Below are 17,640 nucleotides of genomic sequence, written 5' to 3'. Positions count from 1 at the left end.
GATGCGGTGAAGTTGTCCTGTCCCCTTAGCAGAAAAACACCCCCAAAGCATAATGTTTCCACCTCCATGTTTGATGGTGGGGATGGTGTTCTTGGGGTCATAGGCAGCATTCCTCCTCCTCCAAACACGGCGAGTTGAGTTGATGCCAAAGAGCTTGATTTTGGTCTCATCTGACCACAACACTTTCACCCAGTTCTCCTCTGAATCATTCAGATGTTCATTGGCAAACTTCAGACGGGCCTGTATATGTGCTTTCTTGAGCAGGGGGACCTTGCGGGCGCTGCAGGATTTCAGTCCTTCATGGTGTAGTGTGTTACCAATTGTTTTCTTGGTGACTATGGTCCCAGCTGCCTTGAGATCATTGACAAGATCCTCCCGTGTAGTTCTGGGCTGATTCCTCACCGTTCTCATGATCATTGCAACTCCACAAGGTGAGATCTTGCATGGAGCCCCAGGCCGAGGGAGATTGACAGTTATTTTGTGTTTCTTCCATTTGCGAATAATCACACCAACTGTTGTCACCTTCTCACCAAGCTGCTTGGCGATGGTCTTGTAGCCCATTCCAGCCTTGTGTAGGTCTTGTCCCTGACATCCTTAGAGAGCTCTTTGGTCTTGGCCATGGTGGAGAGTTTGGAATCTGATTGATTGATCGCTTCTGTGGACAGGTGTCTTTTATACAGGTAACAAGCTGAGATTAGGAGCACTCCCTTTAAGAGTGTGCTCCTAATCTCAGCTCGTTACCTGTATAAAAGACACCTGGGAGCCAGAAATCTTTCTGATTGAGAGGGGGTCAAATACTTATTTCCCTCATTAAAATGCAAATCAATTTATAACATTTTTGACATGCGTTTTTCTGGATTTTTTGTTGTTGTTATTCTGTCTCTCACTGTTCAAATAAACCTACCATTAAAATTATAGACTGATAATTTCTTTGTCAGTGGGCAAACGTACAAAATCAGCAGGGGATCAAATACTTTTTTCCCTCACTGTATATATTTGCAAAATACTTGGGAAGAGATTGATGTACCGATTCCATTGCACATTGTTTATGAACTGATACACAAAACGACATTGGATTGAAGAGTTTTTCAATGTAAATTATTATACAAAATTCTTGCAACCAATAGAATGTTATATATATGGGGGATATAACAATCCCAGCTCTGCAGATTTTCCTGCGAAGAGACAGAATCATTAGATCATTTGTTTTGGTACTGTCCATACTGTGTGGAGCTTGTTTTTGGTCACAGGTTCAGGAATGGCTGAAAAATATGGAGCCAGATAGCTGCCAAAAGGTTGAACGTACGTATCGTTAGGATCGCAAGAAAATCCATACGTAAATTGTTAGGATCGTAAGAAAAGCCATGCGTGAAACATGAAACGTAACCGTTAAATTAGATCTGTAAACGTACAAACCCTATGTTACGACTATGAATGAACATTTACACGTTCAATTCTTACTTTACGTCTCCCTTTACTCCCTTTACTCGGTTACAGATCTTTTTTATACATACAAACTTTTGTTAGGAATGTGGCATCTGCAAAGGACATGAACCGAACGTAGCTAGTCGAAGTTAGCTAGTCAATCAAGCAACTCTAGCTCAGACGTTAGAGTTGATTTGCAGCTTACGGTTTCATTTCCAAAATAAAAGTTTAGAGCTTGTTTTAGAATGGCATTTGATAACAACGTTATACCAGTAAGATGGCATAGTATAGGCTTGGGCCTTCAGCAAATGACTTGTGTGAGAATGATACTATAAAAAGACAACTCAGACTAATGACAGAATGGATGACATACTGACTGATTGACCTGAATGAAGGATGAATTAAATGTTGAAATATGTTGGAATGATGGTTTGCACGCGTCATGCATGCTCTGTACTTTATTTGGCTAGTAGGCAAATAGGCCTACATTAGGGTATAATGACTCTACAGCTGCATGCCTCCAGAAGGGCATCTTCTGAGGCTGAGGAGTGCTTTTCCCAAAGCGCACGGTGCTGTGGTGCAGCATGGCGATCACAAGCTCTTCAACTGGGCAGCAGTGTCGCGATGGAGGGAATAGCCTATACAGAGACTACTTAAGACCACTGCAACAGAGTTATTGTAAAGTGTGGGAATAAGCTTATGCCAGACTTAGCCTACGTTTAACCTCTCCCTTGTTCATTTCAAAGTCCATATGTTCATGACCCGATTCATATAAATCATGTCAAATTATTTTTTATTCATATTAACCCCTCCTACAGAATATGCTTTGGGAAGATTTTGAGTGATGAAATACATTTCAAAATATTCTAGGAAAAAATATTTTGATTGGCAAAGACTACAGTGGTCATACATCATTCATAGATTCACCAAACATTTTTTTTACATTTTAGTCATTTTAGCAGATGCTCTTATCCAGAGCGACTTACAGTTAGTGAGTGGATAAATTTTTTCATATTGGTCCCCCGTGGGAATCGAACCCACAACCCTGGCGTTGCAAGCGCCATGCTCTACCAACTGAGCTACACGGGACAACATATATGTTTAATTATTCCTGGTATATACACTACTGGTTGATTGCAGACAGAGCCCAGAGAATGGGATGGTGCAGTATTGAATTAGTCATATGTTGATCAGGTGCATGCATGGGGATGTCCACGTCACCCAGAGATATGCCCATGGTGTAGAGATACACCTAGCGGCCTGAAACTTCACTGTTGTAGGCATAATACAGCTAGTGCTATCTAAACTTGCGCTGGCAAACAAATCCATTACATTAGCTACCTAACTCTTTCTGGTTTCCCTGACTTCCGGTTCTTTTATACTCTGTTATGCTTGTTCGCGTAGCACTTCTCATAGGCCATTTGGCGTACGTTTTTTTTGTTGGTGAGATGAAACTGCCCAAACTCTGAAAGGTATTATTGTATGTCAGAATTGCAACAAGATTTGTTAAAGCCTAAAATGTTAGTCCGTAATCGTAACATGGTGTTTGTACGTTCACAGATTAAATTTCACGTTTACGTTTTATGTTTCACGCATGCTTTTTCTTAAGATCCTAACAATTTACATATGGATTTTCTTACGATCCTAACGATATGTTCACTATTGGTCAAAAGTTTTAGAACACCTAGAATAATAGTGAAGACATCAAAACTATGAAATAACACATATGGACTCATGTAGTAACCAAAAAAGGGTTAAACAAATCAAAATACATTTTATATTTGAGATTCTTCAAATAGTCACCCTTTGCCTTGATGACAGCTTTGCACACTCTTGGCATTCTCTCAACCAGCTTCACCTGAAATGCTTTTCCAACAGTCTTGAAGGAGTTCCCACATATGCTGAGCACTTGTTGGCTGCTTTTCCTTCACTCTGCGGTCCAACTCATCCCAAACCATCTCAATTTGGTCATCTGATGCAGCACTCCATCACTCTCCTCCTTGGTAAAATAGCCCTTACACAGCCTGGAGGTGTGTTGGGTCATTGTCCTGTTGAAAAATAAATGATAGTCCCACTAAGCCCAAACAAGATGGGATGGCGTATCGCTGCAGAATGCTGTGGTAGCCATGCTGGTCTAATGTCCATTGCTCGTGTTTCTTGGCCCAAGCAAGTCTCTTCTTCTTATTGATGTTCTTTAGTAGTGGTTTCGTTGCAGCAATTCGACCATGAAGGCCTGATTCACGCAGTCTCTTCTGAGCAATTGATGTTGAGATGTGTCTGTTACTTGAACTCTGTGAAGCATTTATTTGGGTTGCAATCTGAATAGAAAGGTTTAGAACTTTAGTGAAACAGCACAGTGGGTCAGAAGTTTACATACACTAAGTTGACTGTGACTTTAAACAGCTTGGAAAATTCCAGAAAATGATGTCATGGCTTTAGAAGCTTCTGATAGGCTAATTGACATCATTTGAGTCAATTGTAGGTGTACCTGTGGATGTATTTCAAGGCCTACCTTCAAACTCAGTGCCTCTTTGCTTGACATCATGGGAAAATCAAAAGAAATCAGCCAAGAACTCAGATTTTTTTTTTGTAGACCTCCACAAGTCTGGTTCTTCCTTGGGAGCAATTTCCAAACGCCTGAAGGTGCCACGTCCATCTGTACAAACAATAGTACGCAAGTATAAACACCATGGGACCACGCAGCCGTCATACCGCTCAGGAAGGAGACGCGTTCTGTCTCCTAGAGATGTACGTACTTTGGTGCGAAAAGTGCAAATCAATCCCAGAACAACAGCAAAGGACCTTGTGAAGATGCTGGAGGAAACAGGTACCAAAGTATCTATATCCACAGTAAAACGAGTCCTACATTGACATAACCTGAAAGGCCGCTCAGCAAGGAAGAAGCCACTGCTCCAAAACCGCCATAAAAAAGCCAGACTACGGTTTGCAACTGCACATGGGGACAAAGATCGTACTTTTTGGAGAAATGTCCTCTGAAACAAAAATAGAACTGTGCTTGCAAGCCGAAGAACACCATCCCAACCGTGAAGCACGGGGGTGGCAGCATCATGCTGTGGGGGTGCTTTGCTGCAGGAGGGACTGGTGCACTTCACAAAATAGATGGCATCATGAGGAAGGAAAATTATGTGGATATATTGAAGCAACATCTCAAGACATCAGTCAGGAAGTTAAAGCTTGGTCGCAAATGGGTCTTCAAAATGGACAATGATCCCCAAGCATACTTCCAAAGTTGTGGCAAAATGGCTTAAGGACATCAAAGTCAAGGTATTGGAGTGGCCATCACAAAGTCCTGACCTCAATCCTATAGACAATTTGTGGGCAGAACTGAAAAAGTGTGTGCGAGCAAGGAGGCCTACAAACCTGATTCAGTTACACCAGCTCTGTCAGGAGGAATGGGCCAAAATTCACCCAACTTATTGTGGGAAGCTTGTGGAAGGCTACCTGAAACGTTTGACCCAAGTTAAATAATTTAAAGGCAATGCTACCAAATGCTAATTGAGTGTATGTAAACTTCTGACCCACTGGGAATGTGATGAAATAAATAAAAGCTTAAATAAATCATTCCCTCTACTATTATTCTGACATTTCACATTTTTAAAATAAAGTGGTGATCTAACTTACCTAAGACAGGGAATTTTTACTAGGATTAAATGTCAGGAATTGTGAAAAACTGAGTTTAAATGTATTTGGCTAAGGTGTATGTAAACTTCCGACTTCAACTGTAGGTTCAGAACTTTTGTGAAACAGCACAATTGAAAAATATATGGCAAATAGAAATCAAAACTGGATGGTCTTCAGAGATAGATAGGAGGGGATGAGGGTAGCTGAAGGATGGGACTAAAAACAAACAAAAGATAACTAATGTAAAATATACTGTGTCCGTAATATGTACAGTATATAGTATGTATAAGCTGGAAGTAGAAGCCTAAGTGTTGTTGTCCATTAGTTTACTCCAATTAAGGGAGGGGTGGTATGGTTAGGGGAAAATAATACAATAATATATATATATATTGTATATATACACACAGGTTTGTATTTTTTACTATTTTCTACATTGTAGAATAATAGTGAAGACGTCAAAACTCTGAAATAACACATATGGAATCATTTAGTAACCAATAAAGTGCTAGAAAAATATAAAATATATTTTGATTTGTTTAAGTAGCCACCCTGCCTTGATGACAGCTTTGCACACTCTTGGAATTCTCTCAACCAGCTTCATGAGGAATGCTTTTCCAACAGTCTTGAAGGAGTTCCCACATATGCTGAGCACTTGTTGGCTGCTTTTACGTCACTCTGCGGTCCAACTCATCCCAAACCATCTCAATTGGGTTGAGGTTGGGTGATTGCGGAGGCCAGGTCATCTGATGCAGCACTCCATCACTCTCCTTAGTCAAATAGCCCTTACACAGCCTGGTGGTGTGTTTTGGATCATTGTCCTGTTGAAAAACAAATGATAGTCCCACTAAGCCCAAACCAGATGGGATGGCGTATCGCTGCAGAATGCTGTGGTAGCCATGCTGGTTAAGTGTGCCTTGAATTCTAAATAAATGACTGACAGTGTCACCGGCAAAGCACCCCCACACCTCCTCCTCCATGCTTCACGGTGGGAACCACACATGCAGAGATCATCCGTTCACGTACTCGGTGTCTCACAAAGACACGGCGGTTGGTACCAAAAATCTAAAATTTGGACTACTACTAAAGGACACCAATAAGAAGAAGATACCTGCTTGGGCCAAGAAACACGAACAATGGACATTAGACCAGTGGAAATGTGTCCTTTGGTCTGGAGTCCAAATGTGAGATTTGTGGTTCCAACCACCGTGTCTTTGTGAGACGTGGTGCGGGTGAACGGATGATCTCTGCATGTGTAGTTCCCACCGTAAAGCATGGAGGAGGAGATGTTATGGTGTGGGGGTGCTTTGCTGGTGACACTGTCTGTGATTCATTTAGAATTCAAGGCACACTTAACCAGCATGTCTACCACAGCATTCTGCAGCGGTACGCCATCCCATCTGGTTTGGGCTTAGTGGGACTATCATTTGTTTTTCAACAGGACAATCACCCAACACACCTCCAGGCTGTGTAAGGGCTATTTTACCAAGAAGGAGAGTGATGGAGTGCATCAGATGACCTGGCCTCCACAATCCCCCGACCTCAACCCAATTGAGATGGTTTGGGATCGGACAGCAGAGCAAAGGAAAAGCAGCCAACAAGTGCTCAGCATGTGGGAACTCCTTCAAGACTGTTGGAAACGCATTCCAGGTGAAGCTGGTTGAGAGAATGTCAAGAGTGTGCAAAGCTGTCATCAAGGCAAAGGGTGGCTATTTGAAGAATCTCAAATATAAAATATATTTTGATTTGTTTAACACTTCTGGTTACTACATGATTCCATATGTGTTATTTCATAGTTTTGATGTCTTCACTATTATTCTACAATGTAGAAAATAGTAAAAATAAAGAAAAACCCTTGAATGAGTAGGTGTGTCCAAACTTTTGACTGGTACTGTATATAAATATAGGGCGGATTGGAAATGATGCAGACAATTACATTGATTGTGGCTTCTGTCTATCTGCAACATTTAAGTTGATCTACCACCCCCCCAAAAAATAAAGTGTACGCTACATGACCAAACGTATGTGGCCACCTACTCTTTGAACATCTCATTCCAAACATCATGGGCATTAATGTGGAGTTGGTCCCCCCTTTGCTGCTATTACTGCCTCCACTCTTCTGGGAAGGCTTTCCACTAGATGTTGGAACATTTCTGCGGGGACTTGCTTCCATTCAGCCACAAGAGCATTAGTGAGATCGGGCACTGATGTTGGGCGATTAGGCCTGGCTCGCAGTCTGCGTTCCAATTCATCCCAAAGGTGTTCGATGGGGTTGAGGTCAGGGCTCTGTGCAGGCCAGTCAAGTTCTTCCACACCGATCTCGACAAACCATTTCTGTATGGACCTCGCTTTGTGCATGGGGCCATTGTCATGCTGAAACAGGAAAGGGCCTTCCCCAAACTGTTGCCACAAAGTTGGAAGCACAGAATCGTCTAGAATGTCATTGTATGCTGTAGCGTTAAGATTTCCCTTCACTGGAACTAAGGGGCCTAACCCAAACCATGAAAAACAGCCCCAGACCATTATTCCTCCTCCACCAAACGTTACAGTTGGCACTACGCATTCGGTCAGGTAGCGTTCTCCTGGCATCCGCCAAACCCAGATTCGTCCGTCGGACTGCCAGATGGTGAAGCGTGATTCATCACTCCAGAGAACGCGTTTCCACTGCTCCAGAGTCCAATGGCGGTGAGCTTTACACCACTCCAGCCGACGCTTGGCATTGCGCATGGTGATCTTAGGCTTGTGTGCGGCTGCTCGGCCATGGAAACCCATTTCATGAAGCTCCCGACGAACAGTTCTTGTGCTGACATTGCTTCCAGAGGCAGTTTGGAACTTGGTAGTGAGTGTTGCAACCGAGGACAGACGATTTTTACGTGCTACGCGCCTCAGCGCTCGAGCCTGCAGCCTGTACTCTCTCTGCTGGAGGATCTCCACTGGGTCCAGGCCATGGGGCCTCTGGATGGGCGTGATGCGGTTCTGTTTCTGGTGCAGCACCATGGGTGGGGGCTGGGAGGGCTGCCCAGGGGACTGGGTCTGAGGGGGCATGACCGGGGAGGCAGCTGGGGGCACGGAGGGGGGAGCAGGGGAGGGTCTGCCAGTGGGCTGAGGGGGAATCAGCTTCTGGGGGGCACTGGATGGAGCAGAAGCATTCACCATGGGCCCTAGAACATATGGCATTGAAGGAGTTATTAGTTCTACCATTCCACAGAGTGTTTTGGTGTATTGATTATCTGTTTAATATGTGTGTATTTCTTGTGATAGGTCTGGTGAAATTTTCAGCACAGGAAAGAGAAGAACGTGGACTAAAAACACTACAGACTAGTGCCCTCTCACACACAGGTGAATCATTGCCCAGGGGTCAAGATGAGGCTCACCTTCGGCCCATTGTTTAGGGGGTCCGTTGGTGGGCTGGCCCTGCATACCAGGGGGAACACCTGAGGGTCCTGGAGGAGGCATGTTGGGGCCTACCATTCCTGCAAGATGACAGGGGACATTAGATATGATCAGACACTGCCTGGCCATTCACACTCACAGACAAACCCTTATTGAAGTATAGTTAATGTAGAAAATGGTGCTTGAACTGAGAGCGTGTTTTTAAGTTTCACCACCAGGGGTCCGTGTTCAGCATTCAAATTATTTATTTTCTTTGTTTAAGACAGACAGCATTTGTGTGTGATTGACTGTAATTATGTGCATTTATGTGTAATTCATAGGGTTGCAAAACTCATTGACAGGCTGTGTAGCATAACCTTGCATGTGCCCACCCCACTCACCAAGAGGTCTGTTGTAGTGTGCTGGTGGCTGTCCGGGCCCTGCCGCAGGCCCCTCTCCGGGCCCAGAGGAAGGGGGCATGTTGGGTATCCCTGGCTGCTGCATCCCTGGCATGGGCCTCTTGCCCTGCACGGCCATCTGCAGGTGGTCTGGCAGGGGCTGGCTGCGAGCCAGCATCTTGTAGGCCATGATCTGGGCCCTGAGCTGGTGCAGCTGGTTTTGGTTGAAGGGGGTAGATCCACCCGGCCCAACCCCACCTGGCACAGAACCAAAACTCAGGACACCACCGCAGTCCTGCTGGCCCGTGGCCTTGGGGTCACCGCCCTCCATGGGGACACCTCCAGGGCCGGAGGGCATCATGGGGCCGGGGGAAGGGCCGTTGGCTGGCACAGGGCTGGGAGAGTGCTCAGAACCCCCCAGTGGAGAGGGGTAGCCTGGGGAGGAGATACAACAGCACAGGTGAGAAAAGTAATCTTCCCTGGGAATGGTAGGGCATGACTGTCCCTTTAATTGAGAACAGTGGGAAACTGATTTGAATGACTAATAAAATGGCTAGATACATTGAAAATAGTGGTGAAATGGATGCTAACAGACCAGAAGAAATGTTAGCCAAATTGCCAAATGTTAGCCAAAACCAAAATGCAGACTGGTATTATGATTATGGGCTGGACTGGCGATACAAACACTTTACAAATCACAGTCTCTAACAGACTTGCACACATTACCGCTGAGCCTCACCCTCTGTCACCAGTCAATACAGGATAGAAGAGTCAACAGAAAAACACCCTCCCCTGTATTACAGTATTTCAACAGCCCCTCTGTCTCTCTCTCCTTGGTGACTGACTGTTTTTGTAGCAGACAGCTGCCACCTTCATTGTCTGAAAGGGGAAGCCTCATGCCCCTCCACTGAGCATCTGCTGCTCACGCTACCCAACAAAACAACAGAAGCGAAAGAGGAGAAAGTGGCTGGTTGAGTTCACAGTACAAGTGCACATGCGTCTACACGAGTTAGCGTTCACAGTTCCTCTTTTCAGGTAATTGGCTTTAAAGACAATTGTGCTTAAGCCTAAAATCACAATCACCATTTTAAGATCATATGGAAAGATAATAAGTTAACCTTGTGTTAAGCTCCTTCAATAACAGAGTCAATGTTTCCTCTATCCTCCATGCAATCTAATCTATTCAGTACACCATGGTATGGTACCTTGGGAATGTTGGTCCATGGGGCTAGGAGGGGGTCCCATTCCGATGTGGCCTCCACCTGGTCTCATGCCCTTCATCGGTCCGTAGCGAGGGTCGTCAGGCATGCCCTTCTCATGCATGCCTTCCATAGGCTGTGAGAAGACAACACACATTAACATAAGCATGTCCTACTTAGATAGCACATACATTTCTTATGTACAGTAAAGGAAGAATAGATTAATGCAATAAAATTCTCATAAAATGGTACCATTGCAGACATTTTACATACATTACAGTTATGGATATGCCCATTTTCTGTCTTACTTTGTGCATCTGGTTCATGTTCTCCTGAGGATATCCTGAGGGCCCCTGTTGAGGGTGGGGGTGTCCAGAGGCTGGGGGACCTGGGCTGGGTCCCATCATGCTATGAGCAGAGCCTGGGGAAGGGCTGGGGCCCATCATGGCTCCTGGAGAAAGCCCTGGTCCTGGGGAGGGGCCCGGCCAGGGCGTCCCTCCCATGGGGGGGTCCGGGGTGGACATCTCTCTGCTGAGTTCGGGAATGTGACAGCACCAAGCTCCACTCTGCAGAGAGGACAAATGACAGATGAGATACTGACCAGTATTTACAACAAACCAACCCAGCAGTGAGGAGTACAATTTACTGTGTACCAGTGATGGGGGGGTGGGGGGGGGGGTTGATATTATTGTTGACGATATATTGTATCGTTTTGACAATATCGCATTAGTTGGCTGTATCTGCACCAAAACACCAGTATTTTTCCCTCATAGCTTGTTCTCTATTATCTTTTTTAATATTTTTGCACTTTTATTTTCATGACTGATCAAAAAAACATGTTCTCATGACTCTCTTGTCCCTCTGCAGCAGACATATAGTGAGCAATATGTTTGGAACATCGAATCCCAGTATTGAATCGCAATATACAGTGAGGGAAAAAAGTATTTTGATCCCCTGCTGATTTTTTACATTTGCCCACTGACAAAGACATGATCAGTCTATAATTTTAATGGTAGGTTTATTTGAACAGTGAGAGACAGAATAACAACAACAAAATCCAGAAAAACGCATGTCAAAAATGTTATAAATTGATTCGCATTTTAATTAGGGAAATAAGTATTTGACCCCCTCTCAATCAGAAAGATTTCTGGCTCCCAGGTGTCTTTTATACAGGTAACGAGCTGAGATTAGGAGCACACTCTTAAAGGGAGTGCTCCTAATCTCAGCTTGTTACCTGTATAAAAGACACCTGTCCACAGAAGCAATCAATCAATCAGATTCCAAACTCTCCACCATGGCCAAGACCAAAGAGCTCTCCAAGGATATCAGGGACAATATTGTAGACTTACACAAGGCTGGAATGGGCTACAAGACCATCGGCAAGCAGCTTGGTACTTGGTGGCAAAACCCTTGTTGGCAATCACAGAGGTCAGACGTTTCTTGTAGTTGGCCACCAGGTTCACAAACATCTCAGGAGGGATTTTGTCCCACTCCTCTTCGCAGATCTTCTCCAAGTCATTAAGGTTTCGAGGCTGACGTTTGGCAACTCAAACCTTCAGCTCCCTCCACAGATTTTCTATGGGATTAAGGTCTGGACACTGGCTAGGCCACTCCAGGACCTTAATGTGCTTCTTCTTGAGCCACTCCTTTGTTGCCTTGGCCGTGTGTTTTGGGTCATTGTCATGCTGGAATACCCATCCACGACCCATTTTCAATGCCCTGGCTGAGGGAAGGAGGTTCTCACCCAAGATTTGATGGTACATGGCCCCGTCCATCGTCCCTTTGATGCAGTGAAGTTGTCCTGTCCCCTTAGCAGAAAAACACCCCCAAAGCATAATGTTTCCACCTCCATGTTTGACGGTGGGGATGGTGTTCTTGGGGTCATAGACAGCATTCCTCCTCCTCCAAACAAGGCGAGTTGAGTTGATGCCAAAGAGCTTGATTTTGGTCTCATCTGACCACAACACTTTCACCCAGTTCTCCTCTGAATCATTCAGATGTTCATTGGCAAACTTCAGACGGGCCTGTATATGTGCTTTCTTGAGCAGGGGGACCTTGCGGGCGCTGCAGGATTTCAGTCCTTCACGGCATAGTGTGTTACCAATTGTTTTCTCGGTGACTATGATCCCAGCTGCCTTGAGATCATTGACAAGATCCTCCCGTGTAGTTCTGGGCTGATTCCTCACCGTTCTCATGATCATTGCAACTCCACAAGGTGAGATCTTGCATGGAGCCCCAGGCCGAGGGAGATTGACAGTTATTTTGTTTCTTCCATTTGCGAATAATCGCACCAACTGTTGTCACCTTCTCACCAAGCTGCTTGGCGATGGTCTTGTAGCCCATTCCAGCCTTGTGTGTAGGTCTACAATCTTGTCCCTGACATCCTTGGAGAGCTCTTTGGTCTTGGCCATGGTGGAGAGTTTGGAATCTGATTGATTGATTGCTTCTGTGGACAGGTGTCTTTTATACAGGTAACAAGCTGAGATTAGGAGCACTCCCTTTAAGAGTGTGCTCCTAATCTCAGCTCGTTACCTGTATAAAAGACACCTGGGAGCCAGAAATCTTTCTGATTGAGTGGGGGTCAAATACTTTTTTTCCCTCACTGTATATAGAATCATGATAATATCGTATCATGAGGTCCCTGGCAATTCCCAGCCCTAGTACGCAACCAGTCGATCTCTATGTAGCCATCATCCACAAATGGACTTTGTGTTCTCTGAGCTTTGGGTTCTCATTTGTGCCCAAATGACCTAAAATACATCAATTGGTTTGAATAACAAGATCCAATTCTCAAGATGGTAGCCATTTTGTAGTCATCTGAATGTATGTTTTGTGTGAATATGCATGACTGGCACAAATAGTTGGGAATATACGCAGAAGGCCACCCTATCCAAACACACAAACATCCATGCTCAGCGTAGGAAAATGTACATGAACGTTGAGATAAGATGAGCCAAGCTGAAACTGTAGCTAAACAGAGATAAGCTTTCTCTGCAGACGCTGCTCAGTAGAGCATTAGCAGAGTGTAAACAACGGATCATGAGCTGCACAGGGAAAATAAGACACTAGACTGGTAGAACCTGAAAGCACAGCCCATCCACCTCCTGAGTTAGTTTATTTGCTTCAGTCACAAGGTGGTTCATTTTGTCAAGTTATTAGCCCAAACATTCTCAACTTAAGACAAAAGTGTGAGGGTAGGCAACAACACATCCGCCACGCTGACCCTCAACACTGGGCCCCTCAGGGGTGTGTGGTAGTCCCATCCTGTACTCCCTGTTCAGCCACGACTGCGTGGCCGCGCACAACTCCATTAAATAATGGTCCACACACACCTACACGCCTCTTCCCCCTCAGGAGGCTGAAAAGATTTGGCATGGGCCCTCAGATCCTCAAAATGTTCTACAGCTGCACAATTGAGAGCATCTTGACTGGCTGCATCACCGCTTGGCATCCAAATGCAAGGTGCTACATAGGGTAGTGCGTACGGCCCAGCAGTACATTATTGGGACCGACCTCCCGGCATTCCAGGACCTCTAACAGGCGGGGTCAGAGGAAGGCACTAAAAATGGTCAAAGACTCCAGCCACCCAAGTCATAGAGTGTTCTTTCTGCTACCGCACGGCAAGCGGTACCAACGCACCAAGTCTGGAACCAACTGGACCTTTAACAGCTTCTACCCCCAAGCCATAAGACTGCTAAATAGTTAACCAAATAGCTACACAGACTATCTGTATTGACCCCCTTTAACACTAACTCTTTTGACTCATCACATATACTGCTGCTTATTATCTATTCTGTTGCCTAGTCACTTTACCCCTACCTATATGTACATAGCTATCTACCTCAATTTCCTCGTACCCCTGCACATTGACTCAGTACTGGTACCCAGTGTATATAGCCAAGTTATCGTTACTCATTGTGTATTTAGGCTATTCCTTGTGTTATTATTTTTATATTTTTCTCTCTGCATTGTTGGAAAGGAATCGAGAAGAAGATGGGTCAAAGGGGAGGGATCCTGAGTGGAGTGGTGTGAGTAGTAGATCTGTACCAGTACAGAGGGATAGGCCAATACATGATATATGCTTCAGTAAGGTAATGGTTATCAACTGTACTGCAGGGATGGAACGTAAGCCGCATACAATTGAGGTTGTGGTGGCAGCTGCAGAGAGGTATTTGGGTGTACCACACTGGACATCAGAAGAGTTAGGCCTACAGGGTGTGTTGAGTGGTGGTGTCCTGTCCTTGCAGGCTGTTGGCCTGAGGTAGGACTAGAAAGATTTAAATAGTGGAGTAGGGTGGTGGGTTTTTAGTGAGTGTAGGGTTAGATGGTAGGGTATTTGTTGATTTTTGTATTATTTTCAAGCAAAGTATAAGGGAGTTACACTCCAGTCTAGTAGGTGATGGTAATGCAACATTTATTGGATTCCAACCGCCTTTAAACCTCATCAAAAGAAGAATGAGGATTTCCCTCCCCCTTGACCCATCTTCCTCTACTTTCTGCACTGCATCAGCATATGACAACTTCTGCACTACTCTAACCCTGGTATACTCAACCTGCCTCTCTCGCCAGACATTTCTGATCCCCAGCTCCATGGGCACCCCTACAATTAACACATACCACTTCTTTCCCTAATGCTCCACATACCTTTGTCTCATGCACTTCTGCACACCTAGGAACCTCCCTCCTACACACTGCTGCCGCATGCCAATAAGCTTGACACACCTGTAACAACGTAATGTATTAGGTATAAAAGCTTGTACTGGATAACTGATATATCCTAACATCACTTTGTCAGGCAAAGATTGAACATCAAAACTCAAAAGAACACAACAACTCTTCTATTTCTCCACTCAAGCCATCCTGTATGTGTTGCACCAAACGAAGAGCATCACAAACACCGGGAATCTTCCCCTGGCTTCAGTTGGTCCACTTTCACCACTACCCTGTAATTACTTCTTTCAATGGCGCCCTAAACAATTCACATATCCTGTCCCCAGTCGTTTGACGCGGAGCGCCTGCTCCATCTGACCAACAGAAACAATTATCACAAGACCACTTTGGGTTACCTTAACCAATTCCACAGCACCTAACTCCATTTTCACTCACCCTGAAACCACAAATGGATCAGCCAAAAGGCTGTACCGTTTTTCCAAAGGTCACTCCTACCGTCACAGACTCATCTTTATTCTGACTCTCGGTACAATCCTCAGGCTCCGAGAACTTCACCACACCTACCAACTCCGATACCTTGCCTGGCCTCATTCACTTTAATTTATCTTCCTCTCCTGTCTTCGATCCGGTGTACAGCTCACACTTTCTACCATTCTTCTTCAACAAACCATCTCCCTTTTTCCTCCATTTTTAACCAATTCAAACTCACCCTCTTCCTCCCTCTCTTCAAAGACCTCTGCCTCTCTTTTCATCCTCCGTAATCCATGTGTATGTTCCTTATGATAATACTGCACTTCCTTCTGACATACATCTCGTTCTTGCCCTCAAGGGACGCCATTCCCCACTGCGACACACAATTCAAGTTTGATCACCCAAAACATTATCCCCCACCAAAGATACTGGTAACTCCTTATCGGTCTTCGATGCTGTTAACACTTTCAAAACTCGCAGAGATCGACAGTATTACTGCTCGTGAGGCACCTAATGTGATGTACAGTGTAGTTAGCATAGCTTGACTTGGCTAGAAAGCTAGCTAGCAGCAAAACAACCTCCGTTAGCTCCGTTTACAACATAGTAGCACGCTATATTTGTTTGAGGTCAGAAACCATTCACCATGTGATGGGCTACATTTCAAACATTGTTTTCTACATAATAATTGCGAATAAACAAATAATGCCAGACAGTTGGCTGATGGTACGGTCTCTGCTAGCCGACCATGCTGTCGTAACAAAATGTATGCTGAGAATTTGGTTATTTTGCTGACTTTAGAGATTCGGCGAGAGTAAAAAAGTTTTTACAAATAATTTCAGTTGATTGATCCAACCCGCATCCCCGCTCTAGTTAACTAGATACATTTACCAAAAACAACATTTATTAATTTTACTCTGCCGCCACTGTCTGCAGACAGACTAATAATGTCGGTCCTGACTCCCGTGCCTTCCAACCCAACGATAACCAAAAGGTATTAGAAAATGAAATGACGTCTCAATAATCTGAATAAGGATAACATCGACGAAGTCTAAAAAAGAAAACAGTTGAATCTGACTTACATTGAAATCACCCTTCGCGGGTAGGTCCTTTCGAAGTATGTCGACGTGGGGGATGGGTGTACAAGTTATTATAGAACAATACTATTACATGTAGTAAAACAAGATCGTGAGGGATCCATGTTGATAGTAGTCATTGACAGTAACAATGAAAGCAATTGAGCCCCGTTTACATACATTTTTCTATCTGAATAAAATGTGCAGTGTCAAAAAAACATTTACCGGTATCAACACTAGCTGTATTGCCACGTTTAATAACCACAACCAAAGGTGCTGTTTTGTAGATTGGAATATGTACCAGTCCGCTTTACAGTAAAAAAAATATATGAAAATACAGGTTATTGAAATGAAATGCATAGGGACTAGATAGAACCACGGTGAGAACTGGTTGTAGGTGGGAGTCGACTCCAAAGTAATCGATTCCTCGACTCTTTGCCCGTCGACTCCCATTTCTGTGTGTCAAGCTTCGACTCCTAAGAATCAGTATTTTTTTTGCAACGGAGGAAACTATTTTCCGTAGTCTACTTAGAGAACACAAACTCTGGCTTCTTTCACAGCAAAGAAAGAGCGAGGGTGGGAGAGAGAGAGGACAGCAACACAAGTAGACCCAACCAAATCATGAGAAAACAAAAACAGAATTACTTGACATATTGGAAAGAATTTACAAAAAAAACAGAGCAAACTAGAATGCTATTTGGCCCTAAACAGAGAGTACACAGTGGCAGAATACCTGACCACTGTGACTGACCCAAAATTAAGGACATCTTTGACTATGTACAGACTCAGTGAGCATAGCCTTGCTATTGAGAAAGGCCGACGAAGGCAGAACTGGCTCTCAAGAGAAAACAGGCTATGTGCACACTGCCCACAAAATAAGGTGGAAACTGAGCTGCACTTCCTAACTTCCTGCCAAATGTATGACCATATTAGAGACACATATTTCCCTCAGATTACAAAGACCCACAAAGAATTCGAAAACAAAAATGTTGATAAACTCCCATATCTATTGGGTGAAATACCACAGTGTGCAATCACAGCAGCAATATTTGTGACCTGTTGCCACAAGAAAAGGGCAACCAGTGAAGAACAAACACCATTGTAAATACAACCTATATTTATGTTTATTTATTTTCCCTTTTGTACTTTAACTATTTGCACATCATTACAACACTATATAGACATAATATGACATTTGAAATGTCTTTATTATTTTGGAACTTTTGTGAATGTAATGTTTACTGTTAATTTTGTATTGTTTATTTCACTTTTGTTTATTATCTATTTCACTTGCTTTGGCAATGTAAACATATGTTTCCCATGCCAATAAAGCCCCTTAAATTGAATTGAGATGGGAGGGGAGGGGCACAGCCAGGCATAGGTAGGCATGTT

General features: G+C 44.1%; 1 protein-coding gene across 1 annotated transcript; it reads right to left on the bottom strand.

Annotated features, from left to right (window-relative positions):
- Window positions 1–1,891: 1,891 nt before the first annotated feature.
- LOC311139298 (transcription activator BRG1-like) lies at window positions 1,892–16,320 on the bottom strand (the record flags this gene model as incomplete). The annotated part of the gene is made up of 7 exons (XM_084174181.1): window positions 16,255–16,320; window positions 10,342–10,599; window positions 10,040–10,169; window positions 8,838–9,269; window positions 8,439–8,537; window positions 7,938–8,225; window positions 1,892–2,031 (listed from the first exon to the last, which is right to left on the bottom strand). Exons 2-7 carry the CDS (start codon window positions 10,555–10,557, stop codon window positions 1,892–1,894), a joined length of 1,305 nt encoding a protein of 434 aa, XP_084030307.1. The 5' UTR covers window positions 10,558–10,599; window positions 16,255–16,320.
- Between the last annotated feature and the right edge of the window lie 1,320 nt (window positions 16,321–17,640).

Source organism: Coregonus lavaretus (genome assembly GCF_964263955.1).
Source record: "Coregonus lavaretus genome assembly, chromosome: 2".
Taxonomy (NCBI): domain Eukaryota; kingdom Metazoa; phylum Chordata; class Actinopteri; order Salmoniformes; family Salmonidae; genus Coregonus; species Coregonus lavaretus.
This window is presented reverse-complemented; position numbering and strand designations above follow the sequence as displayed.